Genomic DNA, 14,587 nt, shown 5'->3' on the forward strand with positions numbered 1-14,587 from the left:
TCTTCTATTCCGGAGATTATTGGCACTCCACATGTACATCATGCATTGAAAATATTTTCCGAAGATGTTTCCAATAGACGTGTGGAAGGTGCTGTGGGATGTTAATCTGATTTCCTATTTCGTTAATCTTGGATTCGTCGTCTCCACTATCGTTTGATAACGACTGAAGTGGCTGGAGGGAGAGTGGACTGAATGATTTAATGCAATATTTTCCAATAAACAAGTTATTAACGAGGATGTAAACTCGCTGCAGCCCGCAGCCGTGCTGTGGCCTGTGGAGTGGGGTCATTCAGTTGTCGTTTGTGTGACATTTGACTATGGACCAAGGACTGGTCGGTATTGTTGGGCTGTAATCGAAGCCCATAGTCCAAAACTCCAAATGGGCTCTGAACTAAGGCTCGACGCTCTAACTGTGGTTCAACACGGCCCCACCTCTGGAAGCCCACACTTGTTCTGAGCTAATCCAGGTCGCCGACAGCTCTAAAGGCGATTCAAATATTTTGCATCAGCGCTACCATTCCATTCCATGCCATGCCATGCCAATGGCAGCTTGGCATTGCGACTGTTATTATACTGTTTTCCCCGCGAAAAAAGAAAAGCTTTTCGGAATTTGTTTATTCTGTGAAGAACTGGAAAGGTGAGAGACAAGAGAGAGAAAGCTCGTGGTGCTCAAATGGCCGTCTTCATCTCACTCTTTTTGCTTCTGTCTCCTCCTCCTCTGTTCCGAGCTCTGCAACTTATCGGAGAAGGTTGGACGCCACAATCCAATGGTGAAGGATACGGAGTATTACGATGTTCTTGGTGTTAGTCCTTCCGCTTCGGAGGAGGAGATCCGGAAGGCCTACTATCTCAAGGTTTGCACTTCATATTCTTAATCCTAGACTATGAAGATCTGTTACGTAAGTCGTTAGCTTTAATACTAATACTATGATACTCTGTTGGTTTTCGTAAATTCTGTGTTCTTTACTTATCCTTCAATTTGTTGAATTTTAACAAGTTTTTTTTTTTTTTTTTCTTAATTGAAAGTTAGCTTGATTTGATTAGTTCTACTAGATTTGGTCGCGTATAGTAAACTGCAGTGATAAATGGATACGATCAGTATCGAGGTTCTCTTGTATCTGCTGAATTGGAAGTATTTGTTTTGTTAATGTTGCACAAGAGTTGATGAACTTTTTGTGTTCTCCACTTGGCATTTCTTGACTCGTAGAAATATTACCTTCTTTTCTGGCTGTTTTGGTTAACCATAACCAGAATAGAGCAAAGTAGGTGCATAATTGACTTAAGTGGGAGATAAACCATGTAACTCAATAATTCAATTACTGGTTCTTTAGAGTTACACCTATACTTCCCGTAGAACTCAGTCTTCCTTTCATTCTACCTTATTGAAGCTCGCTTAATAAATGTGCAGGCAAGACAGGTTCATCCTGACAAAAATCCAAATGATCCTCAAGCAGCTGAAAGATTTCAGGTATGTCTAGTGCCAATTTATTCATTTCCTATTTTGATACCATCATTCTCTTTTTTACTTTGGCATTTTTCTCAAGTTTGAAAGTGATGCTGCATCAGCCACAATCACTCAAAACAATCTTTTCTACCAAATTTATTGGCAATATCTTGCAATTTATATGCTACTGCAATTTGAGGAAAGAGCCGTTTTAATTGGTGTTGATGAACAATGTGAGACTGGATTTGAAATTGATCCACCAATATTCAGTTACTTCACATGTAATCTTGTGGAGCTTCTTTGATAATCGAATCTCAATTATTCAACAGGTACTGGGAGAAGCTTATCAGGTTTTGAGTGATCCTGTGCAAAGAGAGGCATATGACCAGAACGGAAAATACTGCATATCTAGGTATGCTGGAAAAATTGCATCATTATCCCCATATGCAGTGAGTGTATACACATGCACACTGCATATATGGGGATAATGATGCCTTGAAGCTAGATGGTTTTTTCATATCCACAACTTCTTTTACTGATATAATACTGGCTCGGCAATAAAGTTGTGACTTGGATCCTTTCCTGTTCAAATCTAAATAAAAAATAATTTTGGTATTATGTGGATTAGTCTTTGTTAATTAGAATTCATTGATCTGAAGCTGACCCAACTCTCTACGCTGTTCTGCACAATATAGATTTTGACCATTTGTTGGGTACTGCACAAATAATTTGCTTATGATTAAGCATAAAACAACTCAACTTTGTTCATGAATTTAATTTTTTTCTGTAATTGCATGGTAATAACCTACTTTTATTAGTACACATTCACATTTTCGTAAAGATGGTTGCTGTTGCTCTATTGCTCCAAAATGGAATCTATGATGATCATCTAGATTTAACACTGCTTCATGTTTATTGAATAATATAAGGGAAGAGATTGAATGCATAAAAGCAGGATAATACTTTACAATGATATTTTTTCTTTTCAAATTGAAACGATTTATATCTTTCAGTCTTAACTTATCCACCAGAAATGATTAAGGGGAAAGACATAATGGATAGACCAATAAATGGATTATAGTCAGTTTTTTTTTTTTTTTTCCATCTTATTTGCTGAAGAAGATAAAGAGCTCTTACTTGCTTGGTACCATATCAAGTCTCAGTTGAAAGCTAAGAGAAATCTAAAACATTAAAATACCTTACTAATTAGTTAAATATTAAATATAAGTTGAAGAAAGCCATTAATTTCAAGTGCAAAATGTGGTACATATCAAGAATAATAGAGATGCTTCATAACAAAACCATAAGTTATACTGAGGGCTGTGAAGCACAATCAAATAGTACAAGTACTGTTGACAGTGAAACTACATATATACAACCTCCACAATCAGTTTTTTATTCTCTAGAATTCACATCAGCAGCACCATCTGATATGATTTTGAGATTTTTTGCCCAATGTTCATAATTATGAAATTTCACCATCCTTTTACCCTTTTCGAAGATTATATAGAAGGAACAATGACTGTTGCTTCACTGCTTATGTTAGTCATCACTTATGATTCAAGCACCCATAGTGTGATTTTTTTTTTTTTTTTTTGTATTGGTCTATTCTGTTGATGAGCTGCCATTTTCATTTTTGTAGGGAAACTATGCTAGATCCTACTGCTGTTTTTGCACTTCTATTTGGAAGTGAATTATTTGAGGATTACGTAGGACATCTTGCTGTGGCATCAATGGCATCCTCTGAATTGGCTACTGAATGTGACAACCCAGAAAAACTACATGATAGATTGAAGGCAAGTATGTTCCATATTCATGTGTTAATTTTTTTTTTTTTTGCTTTTAGCAGCAATTTATTTGGTGTATCCCCCCGGTAAGAAGACATCAAATATAGAAGTAATATTTGGCAGCAATCTATTTATAAAATCAACTTTGTACTGAATATTTATGATGACAACAAAATCATGTCTGCTGCATATTTCTTCTAATAATATAAAATTTCTAAAAGTTCAGGAAGTATTCAAAATCCTACTTGAAAATGCAGTGACCACCATTCAGTTTAAGATATAAAGAAAGGAATCCTTCACCATCCTAACCAATTTCAACACAAAATGACAACTAATTTCCAACTTTGATGTAAATATCCTTTACTGGATAAAATAAAGAAAAAAAGTAACTTAAGAGACAGACACATGAACATACTTGAAAATCCATTGACCAAAGGGAAATGATCAATGTTACTTTAGTTATTGTTTTTTTGAATTGGATGCAAGGAAGCTGTTGTGATTGCTCTGGTGGCCAGATATGCTTCTGGCTAGAAATTTGTGACAGCATGTCGCCCCATGATGTATGGCAAGAGTGGATAAAAGATATTTGTTTCTATCACCCCCATTGAAATCAACAAGGTTCGAGTTTATATAACAATTGATTAGAAATGAATTAATGCTACCTATTTTTAGTTAGCAAGGGATGGGTTCATTCTACTTAAAATGGATCTGTACTATCCTGAATCTTGTACTGCTGCTTAGTCCTTATATAACATTTATGTCAAAATGTGGATCAGATTTCAACACTAGCAGTTTATGGATTTTGTGATTAAAATCATTCACAAGTTAGGTGTCGTGATTGAGTCATAGGCTTGTCAAAATGAGCAAGTTTGTCATATCCTTGAAATCTATCATTTATATACTACTTGAGTGCTTCAAATTCACAAGGTATGATCTTGCTTTGTGGTAGAGCAGTGACATTCTGGAAGGACATTTGGTAGGGTGTTAGTCCACTTGGTAATGATTTTCCATGATTACATTCTTCTTCTTGCTATAAAATAATATATTGCTTGTCAGTCTTCATCTGGGATTTCATGGGATCTAGGTCTTGAAGAGATCATAGGGACTTTTAGAGTGTGGATATAGCTTTACTTTTTTTTACCTTTTCTTTGAGGTCTACTTTGATAGCTTTGGAAAGAATAGGGGAATTTGATCTTATGACCTGCTGGTTTTTATTTGTGTTCCTTCTTTTTCTTTCAAGAAATTGATCTGAAACCACCACCTCACTTAACCATTTCTTATATGTGCTTTCTGGTTAGGTCCTACACCTAAGGTTAAGCTTTCTATATTCCATTTGAGAGGTCATACACCAAAAAGTCAACATCTGTGAGATGCAATAACATCATAGAAAAAGGCCGACTCTTTCCTCCATTTAGGTCTGCAAATTGGGCACCTGACCTGAAGAGTTTACACTGTATCCCATTCAAATTTAACACTCTCAAGCCAAGTTGCATCCCTACCCCCATGTAGTGAGAATGGGCCAAATGGGCCTTAGTGTTCTTTATTTCTTTTAAGTAGTATTTAAAAGTTATGTTTCGTAGTTATGGGCCTTCTTTTATTTTCTTTAATTATTTCTTTAGTGCTGGCCGCCTCATTAAGGGCATCCAAGTAATTGTACTCAGACTTAGAATTATTAATAAAAGTGATGAAAGGGGGCTAGAGAGAGGTTCGAATTCTTCTTTTCTCTTCCCTTCTTTTCTTCTTCCACAACCTATTGCTGAAACTTCTTTCTTCTTCTTTCTCTTCCTCTCTTTTCTTCTTTTCTTGCATTATCTGAATTACTGTAGGTATAATTTTCAACTATGATGAAACCTACCATCTTTTTTTTTTTCTTGCGAACTTGTTGCAGAGATTTGCAGTCACTTTTATGGGCCTCTTGGAGCTAGATGGCTGCAACCAAAACATATGCTGTCATTTTTCTCCATAGCCTTTTTCTTTATAGTAGAAGAAGAGGCAAAGTTATGTGGAGATGTGTGAGAGATGCTATATTATGGACAATATAGGAGGAGAGAAATCCTGAAAACTTTACAGGACAGAATCAACTGATCAAAGAAAAGATGTCATTACAATAAGTGTGGCATATTTGCTAAGAACTAGGGAGGAATTGAAAGGTTACCACATGGAGGACCTAGTTTGAGATTGGAGCCACAGAACCAATTCATCCACCTTTAGGCAAGTGGATAGCCAAAAATCGGTCCCACCTAATAAAGGAATGTTAAGCTCAATTTTGATGGCTGTTCAATAGGGAATCCAGGTTTCTTATGGATAGGAGATAGGAGTCACTAGTTATGAAGGGATTTTTTCATAGGTTGTGGGGGTCCTATTTTAGATTTTTTCAGGATCTTTTGGTCCAGATGACTCTTTAGGAGCTGAACTAAGGGATTTTTATCTAAGGATTGCAAAGTTTGCAATTCATCAGTCCCATGGGGCGGAAACTGGAGTCACAAGTTGTCATTGACTATTTCTTAGGGGGAAATGAATGGCCTTGAAGATTCAGTCACTTAATAAGAGAAGCAAAAGCCATACTTATCACACACACACACACACAAATCAAAGTCCATGATCTCAAACATTAGTACCTTATTTAGATGCATCAAAAGATCATCCATTACCATAGCTAATGGATTAGCCAGACAAGGTGTGGGAGGTGAAATTTTTTTATGGTGATGCATCCCTACTGAGATAATTGATTGATTTGGTTGTAATGAAATTTTCTTTATTTCTACTATTTATGTTACTGGGATAGTTGATTGATTTGATTGTAATGACATTTATTTTTATTACTACTGTTTATGTTTGGCTCCCTTTAAGGGATGGGTTTGTTTATTATCTCTAGCCCAATCATGGGCTTATGTATTATTCTCTAATCTACTTTGTTCTATATTAATAAAGCCCTTTGATCTTATTAATGATAAAAATAAAATCTCAGTTTACTTGTTTGCTTGACTTTATATCCTATAGGGTTGTACACAGATCGGTTCGGTTTGGTTGCACACGATTTTGTCAACCAAACCGAACATCTTGGGTTGATTGTTATGTCAACCGAAACTGATCTAGATGGAGCAAAAAATAACTTGTAATCAGAACCATCCCTGATGATCAGTTTGGTCGGTTTAAACTGAACCGAGATCTCCTTGATCTTGTTTGGATCTGCAGAGGGAGGAGGGTGAGAGAGGGGACTTTGGTAGGGAATGTTGAAACCCCCCCCGACACACACACAGAAAGAGAGAGAGAGAGAGAGAGAGAGAGCAACACAACATCTCGCTCATTCCATAACGACATAAAAGTCCATAGCATAAATACCTGCTGAAGGGTCATACTTGATACCCAAATTGATATGTTCCTGAATACCGAAACCGAAGCATCCAATATCACTGAAATTCCTCCTCAACAGCTCGTATTCCTTGACATTCAACCCACTCTCCAAAAGTTGCATACCTTCTCACCTCTGTCTGTGGTGTAGCATGTAGTCTTCTTATTACATCTTATACCAAACTGAGCAGTGTACCTAGCCTTTGAGAAAATGGGGGTATGTCCATTTAGATGCTCCAACACCTTTGTAGCTCTGGTGAGATGATCTCCACTTTCACCGATGGAGGTGTTGAGGACTAGAAACGGGGGTCTGTCCATTCACCACTTCCTGCATTGGGTTCAAGAGCTTCTTCTCTAAAGCCATTGGTCTCCACAGTTGAGGTTACAGAGGCAACCAAGTAGGTTGAAACCGACTTGATTTTGATTACTGTGGACTTTGGAGATTAAAAGTCAGTCACATTATGCCTAGGGGCTTTACCTTGAGACTTGTACACTTACATTTATAAGTTAGGTAAGTCTTTTTTGAATTTTGACCTTTGTTGTAATTGGGAAAAGGGAAGCAGGAAATTGAAATATGGAAGAGACGGAGGGATGATTCTCTTGGTTGGTTTGGTCAGATTATGTATATTTCGAAATCAAAGTTGGCCGGTTTTATTTGAGAACCAACCATCTCGGATCGAGTCAGTCTGGTTTGGTCGGGTTGGTCAGTTTTTGCCATTTTGTGGACAGCCCTAATATCCTTGAATATAAGGATTGCATGGCCATTAACCATCTACTTCAGCTATCTCAAGGAACCAGCCAACCTAAAAGCTTAAGCTGTTAGAAAAGGTCCTTGAATAGGTATTTATTCTCTAACATGCCCCCTCACATGTAAGCCCATTGGTCGTGAAGCGTGGACAAGCACAGGCTCACTCATACCTTGTGTTGGAACTTAATTGATTATAATGGGAGTGATGAAGACCTAACACTAGACCAATTGGTCAAGCAGGCTCTGATAGCATCTCAAGGAACCATTCAACCTAAAGTTGTTATAGGTATTTATTCTCTAACAAGCAGCTAACAGTAGTCTGAAACTAAGGGATTGAAGTGTTAAAATGCAGTTTATAATATTGTGGTACTAACTGATTCAACTCCTTTAATTGGGATCTACATATCTTGGTCATCATTCAGTTTAAGTGCAATCAACTTCACTGGAATTATTATGATGATACTAAACCTCTTCAGTACAATGATACTTTACCTTAAAAAAAAAAATTATTATGATGCATTTAAGCAAGTGATTGGAGTGTCTTTTGCATTAGACATGTTTTAGCATAAAACCTTTTGTTCATTTTGTTTACACAACTATGTTAATGAAGGCTGTCCAAAAGGAGAGGGAAGAAAAGCTTGCTCGGATACTGAAAGATTTTCTTAATCGATATGTTCATGGTGACAAGGAGGGATTCATACATCATGCTGCATCTGAAGCAAAACGACTTTCTGATGCAGGTTTGCTACACAGACCACCAAGTATCTTTCTTTCTGAAGTGGTAGGATTGAGGTTGTGAATTGATAGGTTTACATTCTTGTTATTCTAGAATATGGCAGTTTATTCATTATAATAGATTTTTAGATTTTTCTTTTTGGAAATGACAATTAGATATAGTCTTCTTTAACCCAATGACCAGTTAACTCAATTCAATAAAATTGTATCACAACTATTTAGGTTGGGCTACAGGATTCCCATTCCACATTTCCACTCTATCAAAGGACATATCTTTCCTCAGCTTGTATGCCCTTTATTTTTGTGCATTACCTCAATGCCTGTCCTTGGCCTTCACTTTTCTCCTTCAGAGCCTTAAATTTGTATCACTTTGCTCTATTTGTGGAGGAGCTTAATTAACCAACATAACCAATTTCCCAACCTCTACTGGGGATACATCTCAACTTTAATCTACAGCATTAGTATTCTATATAGTTTAAGATATATTTTCTTCTAAAGCAAGATTTTTATCTCTCTCTATCTCTATCTTCCCCTCCCCCCCGGTCGAAAAAAAAACCTTGGTAATTGAATCACAATGCATAGTTTGTATCAAAATAATATTTATGGGCTGATGCAATAAACTGAAGACCAAGTTACTGAGCTACAGTTGTTTTGTGCCTTGCATGGTGAAAGTTTTGATGAGGTATTTCCTCTTGTGTTGAATATACAGCTTTTGGAGCTGATATTTTACACACCATTGGCTACATATATGAAAGACAAGCAGCTCAACAGTTAGGAAAAAAAGCAATTTACTTAGGAGTTCCATTTTTGGCTGAATGGGTGCGGAATAAAGGGCATTTCTGGAAGTCACAAATCACAGCAGCAAAAGGTATCATGGGACATTTCCATGTATCTCTCTTTTTCTTCAGAAATAATTTAATACAAAACCTACCTAATATATATTAAGGAAATTATTCCAGGTGCTTTTCAGTTACTACAACTGCAAGAAGACGTGCGGCGGCAATTTAAGATGGATGGTAGTGGCCCAGAAAATAACCTTGAATCACATATGCAGTTGAATAAGGACACACTGATGAACTCGTTATGGAAACTGAATGTGGTAGACATTGAAGTAACTCTTTTACATGTGTGCCAAATGGTAAGTCTCTTAAATTTTCACTGGCAATTTCTCAAACCAGGAAACTCTTTAACGCATGAATAGAAGTTTCTCTAAGGAAACATTTGAAGCATTTCTTGTTCTCAGTTAAGAGCAGTTTCCCCAAAAACAAGTTAGCCATTCAATTTAAGGGATATTTTTCTTTTCTCTTCATTTGTTTTGGGATTAGTTCCCTTTTTGGGAACTATGGCTTGACCATTATAATTATGTCCAAATGGTTGACTATGTTTATGATAGAAACTCATAAACATGCACAAATCCAGAGGTATATAAATGGTTTTTGTTGATTTTTATCTTCATAACTTATGTACTAAAGAATGAATTTAGATGAAAATGGATAAAAAGATCTTGGTATGTAAATGCATCTAACCCTTCAAAATGAGATTTGATATATGAAGTGAACTATGTATGAAGTAGATCTCCATTTTCCATTCATCCCATAAATTTATTGCTTCACATTTTAGCATCTTAGTTCAGAGCATTATCAATGCATTTCGAAGGGAACTGTATTTTTATATTAAAAAGAAATGTGAACGTATAAAATATAATGGCATAATGTTCCTTGTTTGTACTTGAATTATTTGCAGGTGTTACAAGAAACTAATATTAAGAAGGAAGAACTTAAAGCTCGTGCATTAGCTCTGAAAATTCTTGGGAAGATATTTCAGGTAAACCATTTGTTTTTGTTGCAGTTAACATGCTATTGTCATTTCATAAAACATCTTTTCCTCATCAAAGATCTTCTATTTATAAACTATAATATGGTTCTGACATAAAAATATAATTTAATTTATGTTGATCAAACAAGAAATTTTTTTTTGAAGATATTGATCAAACAAGAAATATAAATTGGTTCATCATCAGGTAATGAAAACCAAAATTAATATTCAAACAGCTGTGACACAAAAGCATCCGATTTATCTCAGATGATGAACAGTAGTTAAGTTTGGCATTGGGTATTCAGAAAAAAAAATTCTACCCTAAGATGGTTAAAAAAATATGCTCTTTGGTACTTTGAAATTAATGGCACTTTTGGCAAATTTTTTTTTTCAGAGAGAGAAAAATTCACAAAATGGTGGAGTTTCCAAAAAGAAAAATGTCTCTGATGCTTATGAAGATGGAAGCAGTTCTGATAGCACTTCTGTTGAGGATTCACCAAGAACACTCTCATATCGAACTCCTCTAATCACTCAGGCATGCTACCAATCTCATTAAAGCTATTTATCATGTCTTGCTTTGACTTCATACATGAATGCATTCTAATACTTGTTTACATTTTATGTTTCTTGTTGGTATAAATTTTACACTTGTGAACTGCTTTGTGATTGTTATGGCTTTCTGCAGCTGTTTCTCAATCTTGTCAATCCAGCATAGCTTTCAAGGTGCCAAGGTGAGGTGAGGCTAAGCGACAGGGAGGGTGCCTTGTCATCTAGTTGCCTAGGCGATGGAACTTTTTAAATAAAAACCATGAACCTAGGGTATAGCAACCAGCAACTATCTTTCATTAATAAATCTTCATAAAAATGTATATGCTTCATATTAAAACATAGAAAATCACATAATCATCATCAGAAAAAAAAAAAAAAGAAATAAAAAGAAAGAAGAAAATGTAGAGGGCTGAGCCCCTGTTTTTTCCTAGGAAAGGAAGAAAAGGTGGAAGGACAAAAAGAAGAAGATGAAGATAAAGAATCTTTTGATTTGACAAGTTTTATGTTCTTCCTTGTTGTACCAGGTAATAAAGCCCTTGAGGTTTCATGACAGCATACACCAAGGTATATGTTGATTGAACCCTAACAATTAAGATAATAATAAATATACACCCACAAAATGAATATTTTAGTTTAATCATCATTGCCGTCTAATGTATATGTTATTATTATACTCTAAAAAACTAAAGAATTCAAAAGAGTTTCATGGTGGTATGTACAAGAAAGGTAGGCAATTAAGCGAGGCAGCCCTCCATGGGCATCTTGTTGCCTAGGCATCATTTTGACAACTATACAATCCAGTATTTCAGCCTCTGGAATATTAGATCAGTGGCTTATATGGAGGATAAATTTTGGTCTTATGTAGTTGTTAATCCATAAATGTATACATCATATGAAGTGGGTATCACATGCAGGGGCAAAGTATTGATACGATATGCCTTGTATTGGGCATATTTTATTGTATATCTTTTGGTCTCCGATATGGCGATACACTATATAAATGGGTTTAGCAGATGTTAATGATTTTGTATGCTAAAGGACAGTAACAGCATGCCCCTGTCAAAATCTGACAACCAAAAAATTGAAAAAAAAAAAAAAAGATTTTTGGTAGACCAAACTCAAAAATTTTGGGTATCAAGAGTATTGATACTTTGAACCATTAGCACATGCACATGTTTTTACCTTCATATGATGCATCGTGTACATCATATGAAGGGGATATCGCATGCATTTGTTTTTCCCTTCTTAGGTATTTTCATTTATGACACCTAATAAGTATTTCTTTTTTCACCTTCATAATTCATATGATGCCTGTACATCATATGAAGTGGATATTGCATCCACTTGTTTTTCTCTTCTTAGTTATTCTCATGTGTGATACCTGTTTACCTGTATAGCAGTATCATGTTGAATACTTCAATTTTTATTGTAAATTCCATATCGAACACCCTGCCCAGCTGTGTCATTGCCATATCCAGGTCGCGTAGATTCTCATTCAGGATACCCATTGGCGCTATCTTTTCATCATACCGGAATTACCAATGTAAATTAGAAAGTCACTTCACATACAAAATTTGTGGCAGAATATAATTGATTAGGCTCAGTTTGGAAGGAGTACAAATACAAATATGTAGAGTGCAAAACCTTGAATTTTGTGTTATTTTGTATTTATTTGTACTGTACATATTTGCATTTGTACTCCTTCCAAACTGAGCCTTAATTTCAACTTTATTGTCTGCAAATAATAGCAATTTGAGAACTGGTCTGTCATGAACCAATTTGCAAGTTAGTTTGTTTAGGTTTGCAAGATGTGGTGATTTAAAAGCAAAGAAACAAGAGGAAGTCCTAATATTTCTCTCTATATTATGCACTTTTATCGTGATATATGAGAATTTCCTATTGATAATCAAATAGAACTCTAGTTCAAACTTTTGGTCTCTAGATAGTAAAATTAAATACTACAAACAGCACCCAAGAGAACACAGGTTATAGTCAAATACCAAGTAAGCTTTATTTGAAACTTTTAAAAGTTAAGTTAAATTAAAATATGATATGATTTTTAGTACTCATCACTCTGTTGACCCAAAAAGAAGAAAACAAAACTTAATGTTAAATTTTACATAAATGGAAGCAAGCAAACAAAGAACAAATTTTAACAGTAATGCTAACAAATACAAATGAACCAACCTATTAGGTAACACTGTTCTGCAATATTAACTATAAATGATCTACTTAATTTCCTTGTTTTCTTGTATTCTTGATGTCATACTTATGCTGCATTTGGTTGCAAAGAAAATGGAAGTAAAGAAAATTTAGTAAGAAAGCAACTGAGATCAAATCAATAGATTTGAGTCAACTGGATAAGAGTAGAGCTCAGTCTGTTACAAGAACATCCAGTTTATTGGCTAAATGCATGTGTTGCTTAATATATATTCGTTTTTAACATCCCTTGGCTCCTCTTCTCTGGCAGGGTATTGGTAGACTCTTCAGGTGCCTCTGTAATCCTGCATTTGAGGTGGACGATGACGAGATTGTGTACAAAAGCAAGTAATGCTTTGATACTCTTTCCATTTGTAGCAAGGACTGACAGCAGAAGCTTGTGAACATCAAATGCTACACCCTGGTTGAAGATCGTAGCCAAGGTGGAGTGGTGCAAGCCCTCAAATGTTGTATTTCCTATTGTTATATCAATTTTTTGTGTGCATGTGTGTATTTTTCACAAACCTCATTAAGGATTTGTTATGTACTAAAAGAACTGAACAATGATTGCAGAAAGCTAGTCACAGCTGGCGATTGAATATGTATTAGGAATACAGAAATGAATGATACTGATCAGCAGACTAGTCAATTTTTTTCTGATCCAAATTACTGGTGGAATTGCAGCATAAAATGTTTCTATTGTATTACTATCATGCAAGTCTCATAACGTTTAACAATTAAGTGGGTAGAGAAAGATCTGCTACCAACCATATCCCAACGATGTCCCAACAGGCCACTGCAGCTGCATATTGGGAACATCTCCCTTGTCATTCATGGGAGATGTTACATTGCCTCGTTGGGACGTTGTTGGGGCTGTGCGTGGGTATGATCCGAGCTCCAATTAAGTACCACTGCTATGATTGCCATTACCATCTGAACTTTGTAATCATCATGAATGTCCATTGCCCAGTCAATGGGCATCTCAAAACTATCATAAATCAGCCATTTCACATTCCAAGTAATTGTATCTTCACCCACGGGAAAAGAACTTAATATGACAATTTCAATGTTTTAAAAGCTGACCTCGAATTGGAACCACTTTGGCCACCAAGACGGTCCAAATGTTGAAGGGATGGGAGATCCATCATATGGATGGCCAAATCATGCAGGGTGGTTGGGTGGAATTTCAAAAAATTTCTTTCTCCCATCCGGGAATTATATTCCCTAATTAAAAAAAAAATTGCATTTTTCAAGGTTCGTTCTTGAAACAAACCGGATCAGATTTGATACCAAAAGAAGGAGAGGGATATACCTGATACGGAATCTACGCAAGTAACTCCCAACGTAGGTATTCACGCCTAAAGAGGTCACCAAAACCCGCATCCATTGAAGATGACACAACTTATGGTGAGGCAGGATCAACAAGAAGGTTCTTCAACAAGAACCCTAATTCTTCAGCAAGAATCACGTAAGGTGTGAGCACGACTTCAGATTGTTTCTTCTACCGAGAAACAATATCAAGATCTAATCTTGACCAATTCTAAGAATGGAGATCGAATTGGGTAGGGGCGGCAAGAGCTGAGGGAGAAAATTGCAAAATGTTGAAAAGCTTTCAACTAAGAAATTCACTCCCTTATTTATAACCTTGTTTGGATCAGCTTCTTAATCCAATTAGGAAAGTTTCTTGATCCAAATCTGATATTTAGATTTGGACTCTTAAGTGGACAAGACTAACCTTATCCTTTTGTTGATCCTAATCAGATTATAAACCTAATTTGCCCCATTTAATTAAATCACTTAACCCCAGTTCGAAATGGGCTTTAGGCCCATTAAGTCATATGACTCATTTTCCCTTTTAAATGCTGACTAGTTTGGCTCTTTTTGTATGGTGTGGGACCTTAGCATTGATCTCTACAAAAGCCATATGGGTTCAGCCTAGCCTTTGTTATAAGGCCTAGC

General features: G+C 35.9%; 1 protein-coding gene across 1 annotated transcript; it reads left to right on the plus strand.

Moving 5' to 3' along the window:
- Positions 1–526: 526 nt before the first annotated feature.
- Positions 527–13,319, plus strand: LOC104606718 (DNAJ heat shock N-terminal domain-containing protein). The gene is made up of 10 exons (XM_010272063.3): positions 527–854; positions 1,409–1,468; positions 1,774–1,856; positions 3,087–3,240; positions 7,941–8,070; positions 8,775–8,933; positions 9,025–9,203; positions 9,809–9,889; positions 10,275–10,415; positions 12,900–13,319. Exons 1-10 carry the CDS (start codon positions 768–770, stop codon positions 12,978–12,980), a joined length of 1,155 nt encoding a protein of 384 aa, XP_010270365.1. The 5' UTR covers positions 527–767; the 3' UTR covers positions 12,981–13,319.
- The last annotated feature ends 1,268 nt before the right edge of the window (positions 13,320–14,587 follow it).

The sequence above is a fragment of the Nelumbo nucifera genome, chromosome 5 (genome assembly GCF_055504915.1).
Source record: "Nelumbo nucifera cultivar China Antique chromosome 5, China Antique-T2T, whole genome shotgun sequence".
NCBI lineage: Eukaryota > Viridiplantae > Streptophyta > Magnoliopsida > Proteales > Nelumbonaceae > Nelumbo > Nelumbo nucifera.